The sequence below is a fragment of the Hemicordylus capensis genome, chromosome 6 (genome assembly GCF_027244095.1).
Source record: "Hemicordylus capensis ecotype Gifberg chromosome 6, rHemCap1.1.pri, whole genome shotgun sequence".
Lineage (NCBI taxonomy): Eukaryota > Metazoa > Chordata > Lepidosauria > Squamata > Cordylidae > Hemicordylus > Hemicordylus capensis.
The window spans coordinates 113,357,352-113,371,174 of record NC_069662.1 but is presented as its reverse complement, the minus strand read 5'-3'; the positions used below and the strand labels follow the sequence as shown (position 1 = coordinate 113,371,174).

The 13,823-nt window shown below is 41.0% G+C and overlaps 1 protein-coding gene across 10 annotated transcripts in view; it reads right to left on the bottom strand.

Annotated features, from left to right (window-relative positions):
- Positions 1–13,823, bottom strand: part of TBC1D5 (TBC1 domain family member 5) — a 433,806-nt gene that overhangs the window by 96,381 nt on the left and 323,602 nt on the right. For all 10 annotated transcript variants that reach the window (XM_053261522.1, XM_053261519.1, XM_053261520.1 and 7 more), the window contains one exon: positions 10,216–10,358. In XM_053261522.1, the coding sequence (XP_053117497.1) occupies positions 10,216–10,358 (143 nt within the window). The remainder of the gene's footprint in view (positions 1–10,215; positions 10,359–13,823) is intronic.

The following is a 13,823-nucleotide window of genomic DNA, read 5'->3' as shown; positions in this document are numbered from 1 at the left end:
CAGAAAGTTCAGTGCTGGCCTAGACCGTGTCCATGGAGATGGAATGCATGGATTCTATTGCCCCAGTAAACTACCTACTGTTCCCTTCACTGTCTTCTGCCTTCCTGCAGAGCAGGAAAAGAGGAGGAGGGCATATTCCTTTGCCAAGTGGTGTGGCACCGCTCAGCAATTCAATTCAATTCCTTTATTACCATCACAGACCAGCACAATTTACAAACAGAAGCCCAACAACAACAACAAAACCTACATAACCTACAGGTCACACGGTAGTTAAGCACATAGTTAAAGATCAATTAACAATGATTCTTAATAAACTCCTGGCAGATTTTACTGGCTATTAAACAGAACTTAGCCACATTATAAGATCTCATCATTCAGGTCAGTTAAAAAATAATCAAGATTAAAAAAAATCTGTACAGCCTGGATGGAAGCTAATAAAAAGGGTTATATGTTTACGCTGTATATCTCGGTAAAACTGACAATAAAGGAGCACATGAGCCGTTGTTTCAATATCTCCCAATCTGCAGAGACAGGTATGTTCTTTGTAGGGGATTTTTTAATATTTCCCTTTCAGGACTGCTGATTGCAAAGCATTGCATGTCAGAGCTCTGCGATATTTTGGCACGGTTATCTGGTTTAGGTATCTGGCAGGGTTGAAACTCAGAACTTGGTTGCCCAAATGGACACCAACAGGAAAATAGCCCTGATTAATATCCTATCATATATTCTTTGTCTGAGTTTGACCCTCACATTTTCATACCCCAGGGTTATCACTGCAAAAGGGGACAAACCATAATGATGTAGCCCTTCCTCCAGCTCTGTTTTCCATCTGGAGTGATAGATATCCTTTAGCACAAGTGGAGCTAGACCTGCAGGGTTGAAAACCAGCTTCAGCCAGAATTCGAAGATATTAATCCATGCTCTGGCCTCTACTTTAAGCAGTCCTGCTTTCAGACGAAGGACAGCACTGGGCACACACCAGGATACCTGAAACATGTTCCTCAGGAACTTAGATTGCATGTCTTCTACCTTAGAGAAGTTAGAGTACATGCCAAATTGTGCTCCATACAGGAGCTGTGTTTGTACTCTAGCCGAGAAGAGTTTTATTGTGGAAGGGATAAATTGGGCATCCTTGGAGTGATGGAAAGATTGAATTGCTTGTGTACTCTTGCGTGCATTCTGCCTTACATATTTTCTGTGTGCACCCCTTCTGCCTGAAGACTGGAATATTACGCCATGGTATTTGACTTAATACTTAATTTGTTCTAATTTGTGCCCATTTAGTGACCTGTTCCAAATCTTTGGTCTCTTCACAAACACCAGGATCTTAGTTTTGTTATAATTAATTTCTAAAAGCTGTCCTTTGAAATAGGTAGCAAGAGAGCGCAAAGCTATTCTTAGACCTGTTGGAGTTTGCGAGAGAATGACAGCATCATCTGCATATAGAAGTATCGCAAGATGTCTGTCTGCTAATTTTGATGGATGATGGTCTAGATTATCTAAATGGGAGACAAGAGAGTTAATATAAAAGTTAAATAGCAGCGGAGCCAAAATACATCCCTGTCTGACTCTCCTGAATGTTGGTATTTCCTTGGTGAGGTGTCCCTGAGCACTGCAACACACCTTACAGATGAGTTTTTGTATAACTTGAACTTCAAAAGAAGTAAATGGCAGTCCACTGATGATCTCAGTAGCTTACACCAAAGTTTCTTTCTGGGGATCAGGTCAAAAGCAGATCTAAAGTCAACAAATCTTTCATATAGAGCAGAGTTGGATTTGGAAGTATATTTTTCTACTAGGTGTTGTAGTATTAGAGCAGGGTCCATAACGGAACAGTCTGCGTGAACTGCTCAGCAAAGAACTGTTCATGGCAGTGGAAGGTTTTGTGAACAATGGAGAGCATTTTGACATCTTGGGCACTCCAAAGATCTGCTGCTATAGCGAGTTTCTTCATTTTGTCAATTCCTGTTGTTTTTATCTATGAGTTCTTAGCAACTGAATGCCTTCTCTAGATAATATTTGTTCTATAAATGAATTAGCCAGAACACCACATTCTGGAGGGTAGCTGTATAATATTATTTAGAATGAAATAGTGTGCAATCATCCACTTTAAATAGAAAATTGTAGTTTTCATTTGCCAAATTTGGCAACTGCAAAATATCTTTTGATCTGTTCATGAAAAAAACATTTTGTCTATCTTACAACATTTCAAGGCATACTGCAAATACAAGTCTATTTCTTCTAAAAGAACAAAACATGAGCTACAGTCTGTATTATAAAGACTAAACAAGCACAGAAGGAACTGTTCTTTCACCAATCAATCTTTTATCACCATATCTTAAGGAAATTGTAGAACTAGAAAAGGCAGAGGCGTATCTAGGGAAAATAGTTCCTAGCATTGAAAATAGCACTGAAATTGTGCCCCCTGTCCAAACATCTGACATTCATCTTTCAGATAACTCTACCATAACATCAGCTGAAAAATACAAGTCTGAAGGTCACATACAAGTCACATATCTAAATATGTGTACAATGACATATTATATTAATTTTTAAAAAAAATTACCGGTAGCCCCTTCGGGGGGCTTCCTAAAGGCTGTGGGGGGGTGTCTGCAGAGGTTCCCCCTCCCCCTGCTGGCCTGTAGAGCCTCACAGGGACCATTTGAGCATGTGTGGTGGCCATTTCTTAAAATATATATATTTTTAAAATGGCAGCTGAAAACAAAATGGCCACCACACATGCTCAAATGGCCTCTGTGAGGCCTGGTATGGCCTAGGGCAGGGGAACCTTGGTCCTCCAGCTGTTTTTGAACTACAACTCCCACCATCTCCAGCCACAATAACTGGGGATGATGGGAGTTGTAGTTCAAAAACAGCTGGAGGGCCAAGGTTCCACACCCCTGGCCTAGGGCCTCACAGAGGCCATTTGAGCATGTGTGGTGGCCATTTTGTTTTTGGAAGCCTTTTTAATTTTTTTTATTTTAAGAAGTGGTGCCCCCCTTCAAGTGGCTCTCGGGGCACGTGCCCTGCCTGCCCCACCCTAGATACGCCCCTGAGAAAAGGTGCAGAAGAGGCAACCAAGATGATCAGGGTCCAGGACCACATTCTTTATGAGGCAAAGCTATAGCATCTGGGGCTTTTTAGTTTGGAAAAGAGGCAACTACGGGAAGACATGATAGAGGTGTATAAAATTATGCACAGGGTAGAAAGAGTGGACAGAGAGAAATTTTTCTCCCTCTCTCACAACACTAGAACCAGGGGTCATTCAATGAAACTGAAGGGCAGGAAATTTAGGACCAACAAAAGGAAGTACTTTTTCACATCGAGCATAATCAATCTATGGAATTCTCTGCCATGGGATGTGGTGATGGCCAATAGCTTGGATGGCTTTAAAAGGGAGTTAGACAAATTCATGGAGTACAGGCCTATCAATGGCTACTAGTCTGGTGGCTATAGGTCACCTCCAGCCCCAGGGGCAAGATACTTCTAAATGCCAGTTGCAGGGGAGCAACAGCAAGAGAGAGGGCATGCCCTTAGCTTTTGCCTGTGGGCTTCTTAGAGGCATCTGGTGGGCCACTGTGTGAAACAGGATGCTGAACTAGATAGGCCTTGGGCCAATCCAATCCAATATCTGAAAAGAAAGCAAAAAGAGAAGACTGCCATGTGATGTTAAGCCTTCTTTTGGGATTAAAAAACAAACAATTGGTAATATTAAAGCTTCAGAGATGGTTTTTGTTGAGTGGTTTATAGCTTCTGGAAATCCCCTTCCCCAGAGAACACAGTAGTTTGTAGTCTCTGTCTTTATGAAAACTCCCCCCACCTTTTGAATGACAGCAATTTTCCTCACGAAGATGAAGACCATTCACATCTTTATATAGCACCTTGTTCTATTTCTATCTCACCTTGAAGGTGAGAAAAGGGAACCTTCATGAATTCAAATTGGTAGATATGTTGTGTTTGTAATATCAGAATAAATAGAAGTTGAAAAATCAAGATAGAAGAGTCATTTCCAATTTATAGAAGTTCTTTTAAATAAATATAGGCAAATGTTACCCATAATGGACTTTTTTTTTTTTAAAAAAAGCCCTGTCTACATATCTGAAGAACTCTATGTCTGAGGAGAAAAAGACACCTAGACCATGAGGTATCTATTACATTTTCTGACAATCCAAAATGTCCTGACAGAAGTAGTGGCAGGGAAATAGAGATTATCTATATATTTAATTCTCTTACAGCTGACCCGGTAGAGAACTCCGTGGGGATGTTGAGACGCGTCTGGATGCCTGCTGAAACTCTTGCGAGGTCCTGCGAGAGTTCCAACCATTGCCTTGAGAAGGAACAGGAAGGAGCAGGAACATTGCTTGGGGCAGAGCGTAAAGAGTGGCAAGGCGCCCGTTGAAGGCCGGGTCAGGAATGGAGAGCTGCGTGCCCACTTTGGTAGCCTTTGCTACCATATGTGCCTAATGGGCAGATTTTGGGGTTCCTCCCTTCCCCTCAGATTGCCCTGTAATTGGTAGAAATATGTCCATGATGGCCATTCAACTCTCATGAAAACACTTCTCTGTGTTGTGGAGCATTTCCAGGGGAAGGAGTGATGAGGGGGTTGAATATTACCATTCACTCTTTCACTTAGAAGCACTCTGTTACATACAAAAGTATGTCCTTGAGGGCTGCAGGAAACTCAGGGACATATTTCAACCAGTTGTAGGGCAATCTGAGGGGAAGGTAGGAACCCTGAAATTAGGAGTGTGCATGGATCCGGGAGCTGCGGTTCGACACTGGGGTGAGGGGGTTCCATTAAGGGTGGGGGGGCTTTACTTACCCCTCCCGCACTTTCCACCTTTTGAACCGTAAATATTGAAGAAATCCGGGCGGCAGGATCCCTCGCCGCCCGCTTCAATTCAAGACGATGGCGCCTCCCTGTTAAAGAAATCGGGCAGCAGAATACTTCCCTGCCACCCCCTTGAAGCCCCCTGCTGCTGCCGCCCCCTTTCGCCCCCTTAAATCTCGCCCGGACCCGACCGCGCTCTCTACAAACGGGCGGGCGGCAGCGGGATGTACTCCCGCTTGCCCGCCCCCTTCCCTGCTGTCTGCGGAAGTGTTTAGGAAGCTTTCTGCGTGTTTATGCACAGAAGGCTTCCCGGAGACTTGCAGGATGGACGCCAGACAAGGAGAAGGGGGTGGGCGAGCGGGAGTACATCCCACTGCCGCCCGCCCATTTGTAGAGAGCGCGGTTGGGTCCAGGCGAGATTTAAGGGGGCGAAAGGGGAAGTATCCTGCCGCCCGATTTCTTTAACAGGGAGGCGCCATCATCTTGAATTGAAGCGGGCGGCGAGGGATCCTGCTGCTCGGATTTCTTCAATATTTACAGTTCAAAAGGTGGAAAGCGCGGGAGGGGTAAGTAAATCCCCCACCACCACCCTTAATGGAACCCCCTCACCCCAGTGCCGAACCAAAACCACCCCATGTCCGGACCGGTTCGGAGGCCAGTAGAATGGCCTCCGAACTGGTCCGTGCACATTCCTACCTGAAATTTGCCCTTCTCACCATGTGCTGGTTGCGACACAACTAGTTCTAGTCTTCCGAAGTGGGCATGCAGCTCACATTATGGATCCGCTTTAGTAGTCCAGATCTCAGCCACACTAAAAACAATATAAATGCATCCAGGGTTGGGTGTACCATGAAGCAGAGTGAAGCAGGCTGCTTCAGTTGGCAGATCCTGGGCCAGTTCTCAGAGGAAGTGCAACAGCCCACTCAATACCCTTCACCTGGATGACCGGCAGAGGAAGGAAGGCAAAACGGTGCCATGCTGCTTTCCTCATCTGCTTCCTTCTTTTTCTATAAAGAAGGGGGAGATATTTAAAAGAAAGGAAATAATTTGGATGTATGTGATTTCAACAAGAAAAAAGAGAAAGGGGAGGCGAGAGGATGATCGTTTAGGGCTTGGAGCATATTTTCCCCTGTGGAAAAAGGCACCTGGCTCTTCGCAGTAAGAAAGGCAGTCCACCGAGACCCAGAGCTACTGACACCACAATATCTGCTTTTCCTTTCCCCAAAGTAAGGTTCTTGAAGGCCCTGAGATATAGAAAACAGGAGTGGTGGTGGACGTTTGTTCAAATCAGTATGCTCAAATCCAATCCTTGATATCTTTTTGGGGTGAACAAAGGGGTGTATGTGCATCCCTTCTGAAAATCCCTGTAGAAGCTGCTATTTGATCCCAAGGGGAAATGTACAGGTATGAATTGCATCTTTGGAGATGCAAAAATAGCAACTTTGGAACTGAAACTGCTTTGGTCACCCTAGGGGATAACCTATGCCGCAAAGTGGGTGGAAGAGTATATTCCTGTTGTTTCTGCTGGACCTTTCAGCAATGTTTGTTACTATTGACCATGGCATCTTCTGAGTCTCCTTTCAGGGCTAGGATTAGGAAGTACAGTTTTTGACAGGTTCTGATTCTACTTTGGAGAAGGATCCACAAGCTTTTGCTTCGAGGGCTTCTGCTCAGCTCCTTGGCCTCTGGGGTCAAGGTTAAATTCTGTCTTCCCACTTCCCACATTCAAAGGTCTCAAGAACCTTACCTACATTCAAAGGTCTCAAGAACCTTACCTACATTCAAAGCTCTCAAGAAACCTACCTTGGGGGAAAGGGAAGGCAAAGATTGTGGTGAATGCCAGGAGCTCTAGACCTTGGTGGAGTGTTTTTTCTAGTGACTGTTGCTAGTGTCTATCCAGTGTAGACTCCAGTGACTGTTGCTGATGTCTATCTTGTGTTTCCTTTTAGATTGTGAGCCCTTTGGGAACAGGGATCCATCTTATTTTTGTTTATTATTTTTCTGTGTAAACTGCCCTGAGCCATTTTTGGAAAGGCAGTATAGAAATCAAATAAATAAATAAATAAATAAATACATACATACATACATACATACTGGACCTTGATGTAGTAGGGCAGTTCACACGATGATTACTGGGGTAGGAGATGCTTTCTATCCTGATGCAGGAGCTGTGCACCCTCCCAATATGTGATATTCTGGAAGGACGCATAACGTCCACTGAGTCCACCCATTGTGATATCCTCCACAGACATCCCGATGCACACCCAGTGTGACCCTTTATTGCACTGGGGACTGCTCATCTGAATGCCCAGTCTACATGTGCTACAAAACGTGCACAGTTCTAGTTTGATGTTTTCCCTGTCTTTTAAACAGCCTTTACTTATTTCTTGTTTTAATTGTTTTGATGGCATGGTCTGCAAATTCTAAAACAGCATCCTACTGGCAGGTTGGGAACAATCCTGCAACTTTGTACTACTTTCTTTTAAATACTCCCAAACTCCCTTGCAATAACGATCTGTTAACATTAATGTTTCAGTACTGCTGAGGAAGGGGAGAAAGAAATATGTATATCAAGCAGTATATTAAAGGCTGCAATTATGTTATCCTTACATTTTTCTTATATCTGCCAGTCAGTCAATCTTTATTACAGTCTCGGACCAGCACAAGGTAAAAGGAGCATGTAACAGGTGATATTAAAAGCAATTAAAAGCAGATAAAAGAGTCTGTGCCTCAGTAATTGTGATGGAAACCTGGGTAATAAATACTTAATAAACATTAGATAGATAGATAGATAGATAGATAGATAGATAGATAGATAGATAGATAGATATTCAGATGGGCTTTACATGCTACTACAAAGAACTTCCATTGTCCTCCCTGCCCTTCACGAAGTCCTTTGTACATTGCAACTGCCCAACATGCTGGATCAGACCCAGGGCCAATCTAGTTCAGGATCCTGTTTCACACAGTGGCCCACCAGATGACTCTGGGAAGCCTACAGGGAAGAGGTGAGCGCATGCCCTCTCTCCTGCTGTTGCTCCCCTGAATCTGGTACTCAGAGGCATCCTGCCTTTGAGGCTGGTGTTGGCCTATAGCCCTCAGACTAGTAGCCATTGATAGACCTGCCCTCCATGAATTTATCTAAACTTCTCTTAAAGCCATCCAGGTTGACAATTCCATAGGTTAATTATGCTTTGTGTGAAAAAGTACTTCCTTTTGTTAGTCCTGAACTTCTTAGCAATCAGCTTCATGGGATGACTCCTGGTTCTGGAGTTATGTGAGAGGGAAATTTTTTCTCTCTCTATCAACTTTCTCCACACCATGCATGATTTTATAGACTTCTATCATGTTTCCGCTCAGTCGTCTTTTTTCTAAGCTAAGAAGCCCCAGATGTTGTAGCCTTGCCTCTTCTGCACCTTTTCCAGTTCTACAATGTACTTCTTAAGAAATGGTGACTAGAACTGTACGCAGTACTCCAAATGTGGCCGCATCATCATTTTGTTTAAGGCCATTAATATTAGCAGATTTATTTCCAATCCCCTTCCTAATGATTCCAAGCATGGAATTGGCCTTTTCCCACAAATACCGCACATTGAGTTGACACTTTCAAGGACCCCAAGATCTCTTTCTTGGTGAGTCACTGACAGCTCAGACCCATAAACATATATGTAAAGTTGGCGTGTTTTTGGCCCAATATGCATCACTTTACACTTGCTAACACTGAACTGCATCTGCCATTTTGTTGCCCATTTCCCCAGTTTGTAGAGATCCTTTTGGAGGTCCTCACAATATCTTTTGGATTTCACTATCCTAAATAGTTTGGTGTCATCTGCAAATCTGGCCACCTCGCTGCTTACTCTAACGTTTAGTTCATTTATGAATAAATTAAAAAGCACCAGTCCCACTACAGATCCCTGCAGGACCCCACTTCTTACTTCCCTCCATTGTGAAAACTCTCCATTTATCCCTACCCTCTGTTTCCTGTCCTTCAACCAGTTATTAATCCACACATGAACCTGTCCCTTATCCCATGACTACTAAGTTTTCTCGAGAGTCTTTGATGAGGAACTTTGTCTTAAGCTTTTTGGAAGTCCAAGTATACTGTGTAATTTTTGCAAATGATGGATGCCATTAGCCCAGTGCATGTGTGTAGGGGGAGATAAGGGTCAGTTTCCAAATACTTCTTCTAATAATAGTGATTAGACCTTATCACCAGATCCTATGCTTTGCTGCTGTTCTGGAGGGAAGTATAGGTCTGGGCTGTAAAAGGAGGGGGGCGGGGAAGCAAGTTTCTAAACTCAGCTATCTTAGAAAAATTAGCATCAATTCAGTATGTTTTAGAAATAACAATAAAACAAAAGAACAAACTGGAAAAATCCCATTTTTAAATGGTCTTATGAATTTTAGTCCAAATGTGCTTTTGGAACCAGCTTCAAGGTTTTTGAGTATTGGGAACAGAGCATCTGAGGCAACTGAGTCTATCAAAAAATCAAGTGTGAATAATTGTTTGCAAGATTTGGCTCTGAAAGAGCATCCACAGGTGTGCTGGATACTATTGTATCCAGCAATTCAGCTAATGCACAGAAATTCTGTACAGACAGATCCACACACATATGTTACCAGATTAAAAGATATTGCCAAAAAAAAAGGGCTGATTTTAAAATACTGGAATGACTAGTTAATAAAATCACTTATTTTATCTCCTTGTGCCTTTCAACATGTCTTTCAACTAATTACCATAAATTAGAAGTATTTTAAAAATGTATACATTCATCTCAGTTACTCTTTACTTTCCCAGGTATGATCTTTAATAAAGCTTTTTCTGTAGGGCAATTCTCCACACAGTGTACTATATAGATTAAAAATCAAAGTTAATCCAAATACCATGAACTGATGTGTTTAATCTGCAGTTTTTGGGCCTCTAATAAGTATCTACATTCTACAGTGTGAATGTTCATGACACATTCTAGGAGGTAAATAGTTTAATAAATATCATAGAAAGAAATTTATTTTCTTAAAAGGATTATTTTTAAAATGTTTTCTCAATATTTCAAAAGTCCACAAAATACAATAGTGAATGTATAGTTGTACTCAGTACTCCATCTCTGACAGAAGGTGGAGCTCTATACTTGTCTTGGTCTCTTTGCCTTATGTAAAGCAATTTACAATTCTGTGCATCAAAAGAGGCATACTAGGAGTAAGAAGTTCCATAAAAACCCCAAATTATGGGTTTAAGTATTAATGCTACTTATTTCTTATATGTTGCAAATAGGTTACTACCTACCACACCTATCAACCCATCTTTTAATATATTTCAATTAGAATGTAATGCACATTTTTAAAACTCTGATCACCTGCATTTCTTAAGGATAATGGATACTCACAGGCATCTCTAATGTATAGCAACATAGCTAAGAAAACGTAGTCGACTAAATTGAGAGTAATGCTGTCAGCAAATAAAGCATCCCAGACAACAAGAAGGTCCTGGAGTGGAAATTCTCGTCCAAACAGAAGTCTTACCCATCGCCTAAAGAAAGAAGGAAAGAAATAACAGTTTAGAAGTCACAGCAAACAGATCAAGGACCAACAGTACATATATACAGGATCACGTAAGAGGAATTAATATATTTTTTGCTAATATATTTATCTGAGGAAATGCTACATTACATCTTAACCTGGTTGCAGAAGGAAAGGTATTAAGGTATTTAAAAGCTTCAATTCTTTAGACAGGCTTTATTAGAAAGGTTGAATTTTCAAACATTTATATATCCTTTAATCTACTTATAACATGTATCTAAAGAAACAGCTGCAATGAGCTCAAACACCGATAACAAATTTCAGTGGTATTGACCAGACGTTTACAAGCACTAACCCAACCAAGTGGGCATGTAGCTTGTAAATGTTCTTTTACGAACTTGGGTTATAACTTCAGTTTTTATGAACATTACATCAAAATTATATATGGAATTTCACTATTTTTTCCTGCTTCCTATAAATATATACTTACAAAATTTGAAGACATGTTTTAACAAAAGGGATGCATGTATGCGCGTACACACAGACAAAAATGTATGTGTTTGTATGCAGAGCAAAACTAATTTTGTGCAATTAAATCTGACGTTCTACACAAGGTGTTTTACCCAGTACTGGAAAGCTCCTAAGAGTCTAGCCTACAGGAAACGATTACTTTTCAGTGTCGCAAACATTGCTCAGACTTTGCTGGAAGCTCTCACGTTATGTAGCAGTTGCTCTCACCCTTAAAACCACCCACCTTTCAATGTTTTACAAATAGTTAGGAGTCAGGGCTCAGCAGCACTCAAAGCATTTGAGCTTACTTTGTTCGCAACTTCCTAATGCAATTCAGGAGGATGGATAAAACTAATACACTTAAAGGGAAAATTACACCATGGCATAATGGGATTTGTTATTAGTCTTTTTATCAGAAATTTCCTTTTCTTCTTTACCACTTCATTATGCAACGTTAATAGTTTGTAGATGTAGGTTTATTCTGCTTAAGCCAAAAGCCAGCCCCACCTCCCCCTTCTTCTTCTGCTTTTAGATTCTCTCTTGGGAATATTAACTCTTACTCCCTAGAGGTATTGTGTTTCACAGATGTAGCGAGCTGAAGAACCGGACTGCTTTAGTAACCATAATGCTATCATTAATGATCTGAACCTCTCGTCTCAATGGGTGTAAGCAATTCACACAATTGTAAATGGATATATATACTAACTGCTCCCTGTTCTTTTTCAGCAGCATTTTCCTTGTAGCATCCATAAACCAAGGACCCTATTGTCTTTGAACTATGTTACCATATGGCTTGACTTCAGCAACTTTTGCCTCCATAAAAAGAGATGGTTTAAGGAATTAAGTTTTAAGTTGGAGTGTGTTAACTTCCTAATTAACACATTTTTATTGCTTTTTCAAATATTCAGAGACAGTCTAAGTTCCTTTTAACAATACCATTGGACAAGAAGAGTCCCTTTCTTTTCAGATGGCTGTCTATAGTTTAATTACAGCTTTGTCCCGTTAATTTTGGCTTCACATCTGCCACACCTGCAGACTACAGTACTTAGAATAGTGTACCCTTTTATCATATTTGGTAACACAATAATTCATAGTTTTACCACACCAACATAGCAATTGCAACCAACCAAAAATACAGAAGGTAAATTTAAAAGCAATAACAAACCATAAAAAAAGGTACTATAGTCTCCTTGCTGAAATGCATACCCCTATGTTTTACACTTGATTTCTATGTAATTAAACCATAATCCCCAAACAATCCATAATTACTACCCACAGACACTGGTTTAATAATGACCTGCAACAGAATGAAACTAATGCTCTGGAAACTTCAAATGACAAGAATGAGGTCTTTTTAAACCAAATTAAATTTTTTAAAAAGACAACCTTTTTTTAATTAAGGATTACGGGAAAAGACTTCCCAAAATCTCAGAGAGCTGCTTCCAGTCAGAATAGAAAATATTGGGCTACATGGGCCAGTGATCTGACTCATTATAAAGAGATTATTGTCTCCAAATATAAATATTTTTGGTTTTGGCAGCCTTCTGGATTTTGTCTATACCACTTCTACCCAGACTGAGCATAGTGAAGATTTCATGAACAGATAACATTTTAATTATGGTAGTACAGGATAACCTCGTTATTTGCAGTTCTGCATATCCATGAGGTGTCTTATTGACACCTGTTTCCAGTATCAGTGGATACTAATGTGTTAAAATCCATGTATCCATGGTTCCTAGAGGGCGAGAAGTGACTGTGGAGGTCACTTCCGACTGCCATTTTGTCTCTTGGAATTCAGGAAGAGACAGGAGGAACCATTTTGTGGTTCATTTCCATCATGATTTTTCACAGTTTTGGGGGGCATTCCGTCCTTTGGAGGGGAATTCCTGGGCACATAGGAGGCCCGTGGAACACACCAGAGTAAATTCTGGCCCATTTGGGGGCTTTAATGTTTTTCCCCTCCACCCTGGAACCAACCCCCTTTTCCCTATAGACCTAATGCCTCATTACTCGTAGTTCAGTTACTTGTGGTAGTAGGCGAGGAACAGAACCCCTGTGAGCAATGAGATTCTCCTGTAATGGAGTTCAGAATGATAAGACAAGCACACACGAGGATAACCATTGCATAAAAGCATTTTCCTTTGTATTTTCCAGAACACAATGGGCAATTTTCAGACAAGGTTAGTAATAGGGATGTGCGAATCGATTCGGGTAAAAATCAACTGGTACCTGAATCTAGCTGATTTGGGTGATTTGGAGACAGAACAAATCACCCCTGTGGTCCACTGGCTAGATTCGGGTCCAAATCTAATAGCGTCAGATTCAACTCAAATTGATTTGAAATTTGGATTCCTCCTATGAATTTCCCCAGATTCCCAGCTTTCATTTAAAAAAAAAAAAGCTAAGCTCTAGCCCTTGTAGAAATGGGGTTATGAAGCAAAATGTATCGTCACTATTTTTCAAGTGTTTGGATTCTTTGGTGTGTAATAACTTTTCCTCAATGAATCCCAAAGGGATTCATTACACACCTTAATATCTTCTATTACTAACTAGGAATGTGCATGATTTGGTTTTTTTATTTGATTAGTGCCCAAATCGAATCACTCCTGATTCTTTTTGTGTACAAATCTGTCCCCCTGAATCACCCCAGGTTCGATTTGGATTCAATTCAGATTTGGCTTGATTTGAACCACTTATAAGGGTTCTAGGGGCACCAAATTTGAATGGTGGGTAGGTCCCCATGGGTGCCATTTACCATCCAAATTTCAAGGTAGTGGGGCATTTGGTTGATTTTTAATGAATTCTTTAGTTTTTACTGATTTTGTATATTTCTGCCATAGGAAATAACGGAGATTCGAAGTTGCCCATTCCTAACCATAACATGGACCCCAAACTTTATTATTTTTTAAAAGCTAAGCTCTAGCCCTTGTAGAAGTGGAGTTATGGAGCAAAATGTGTGGTCACT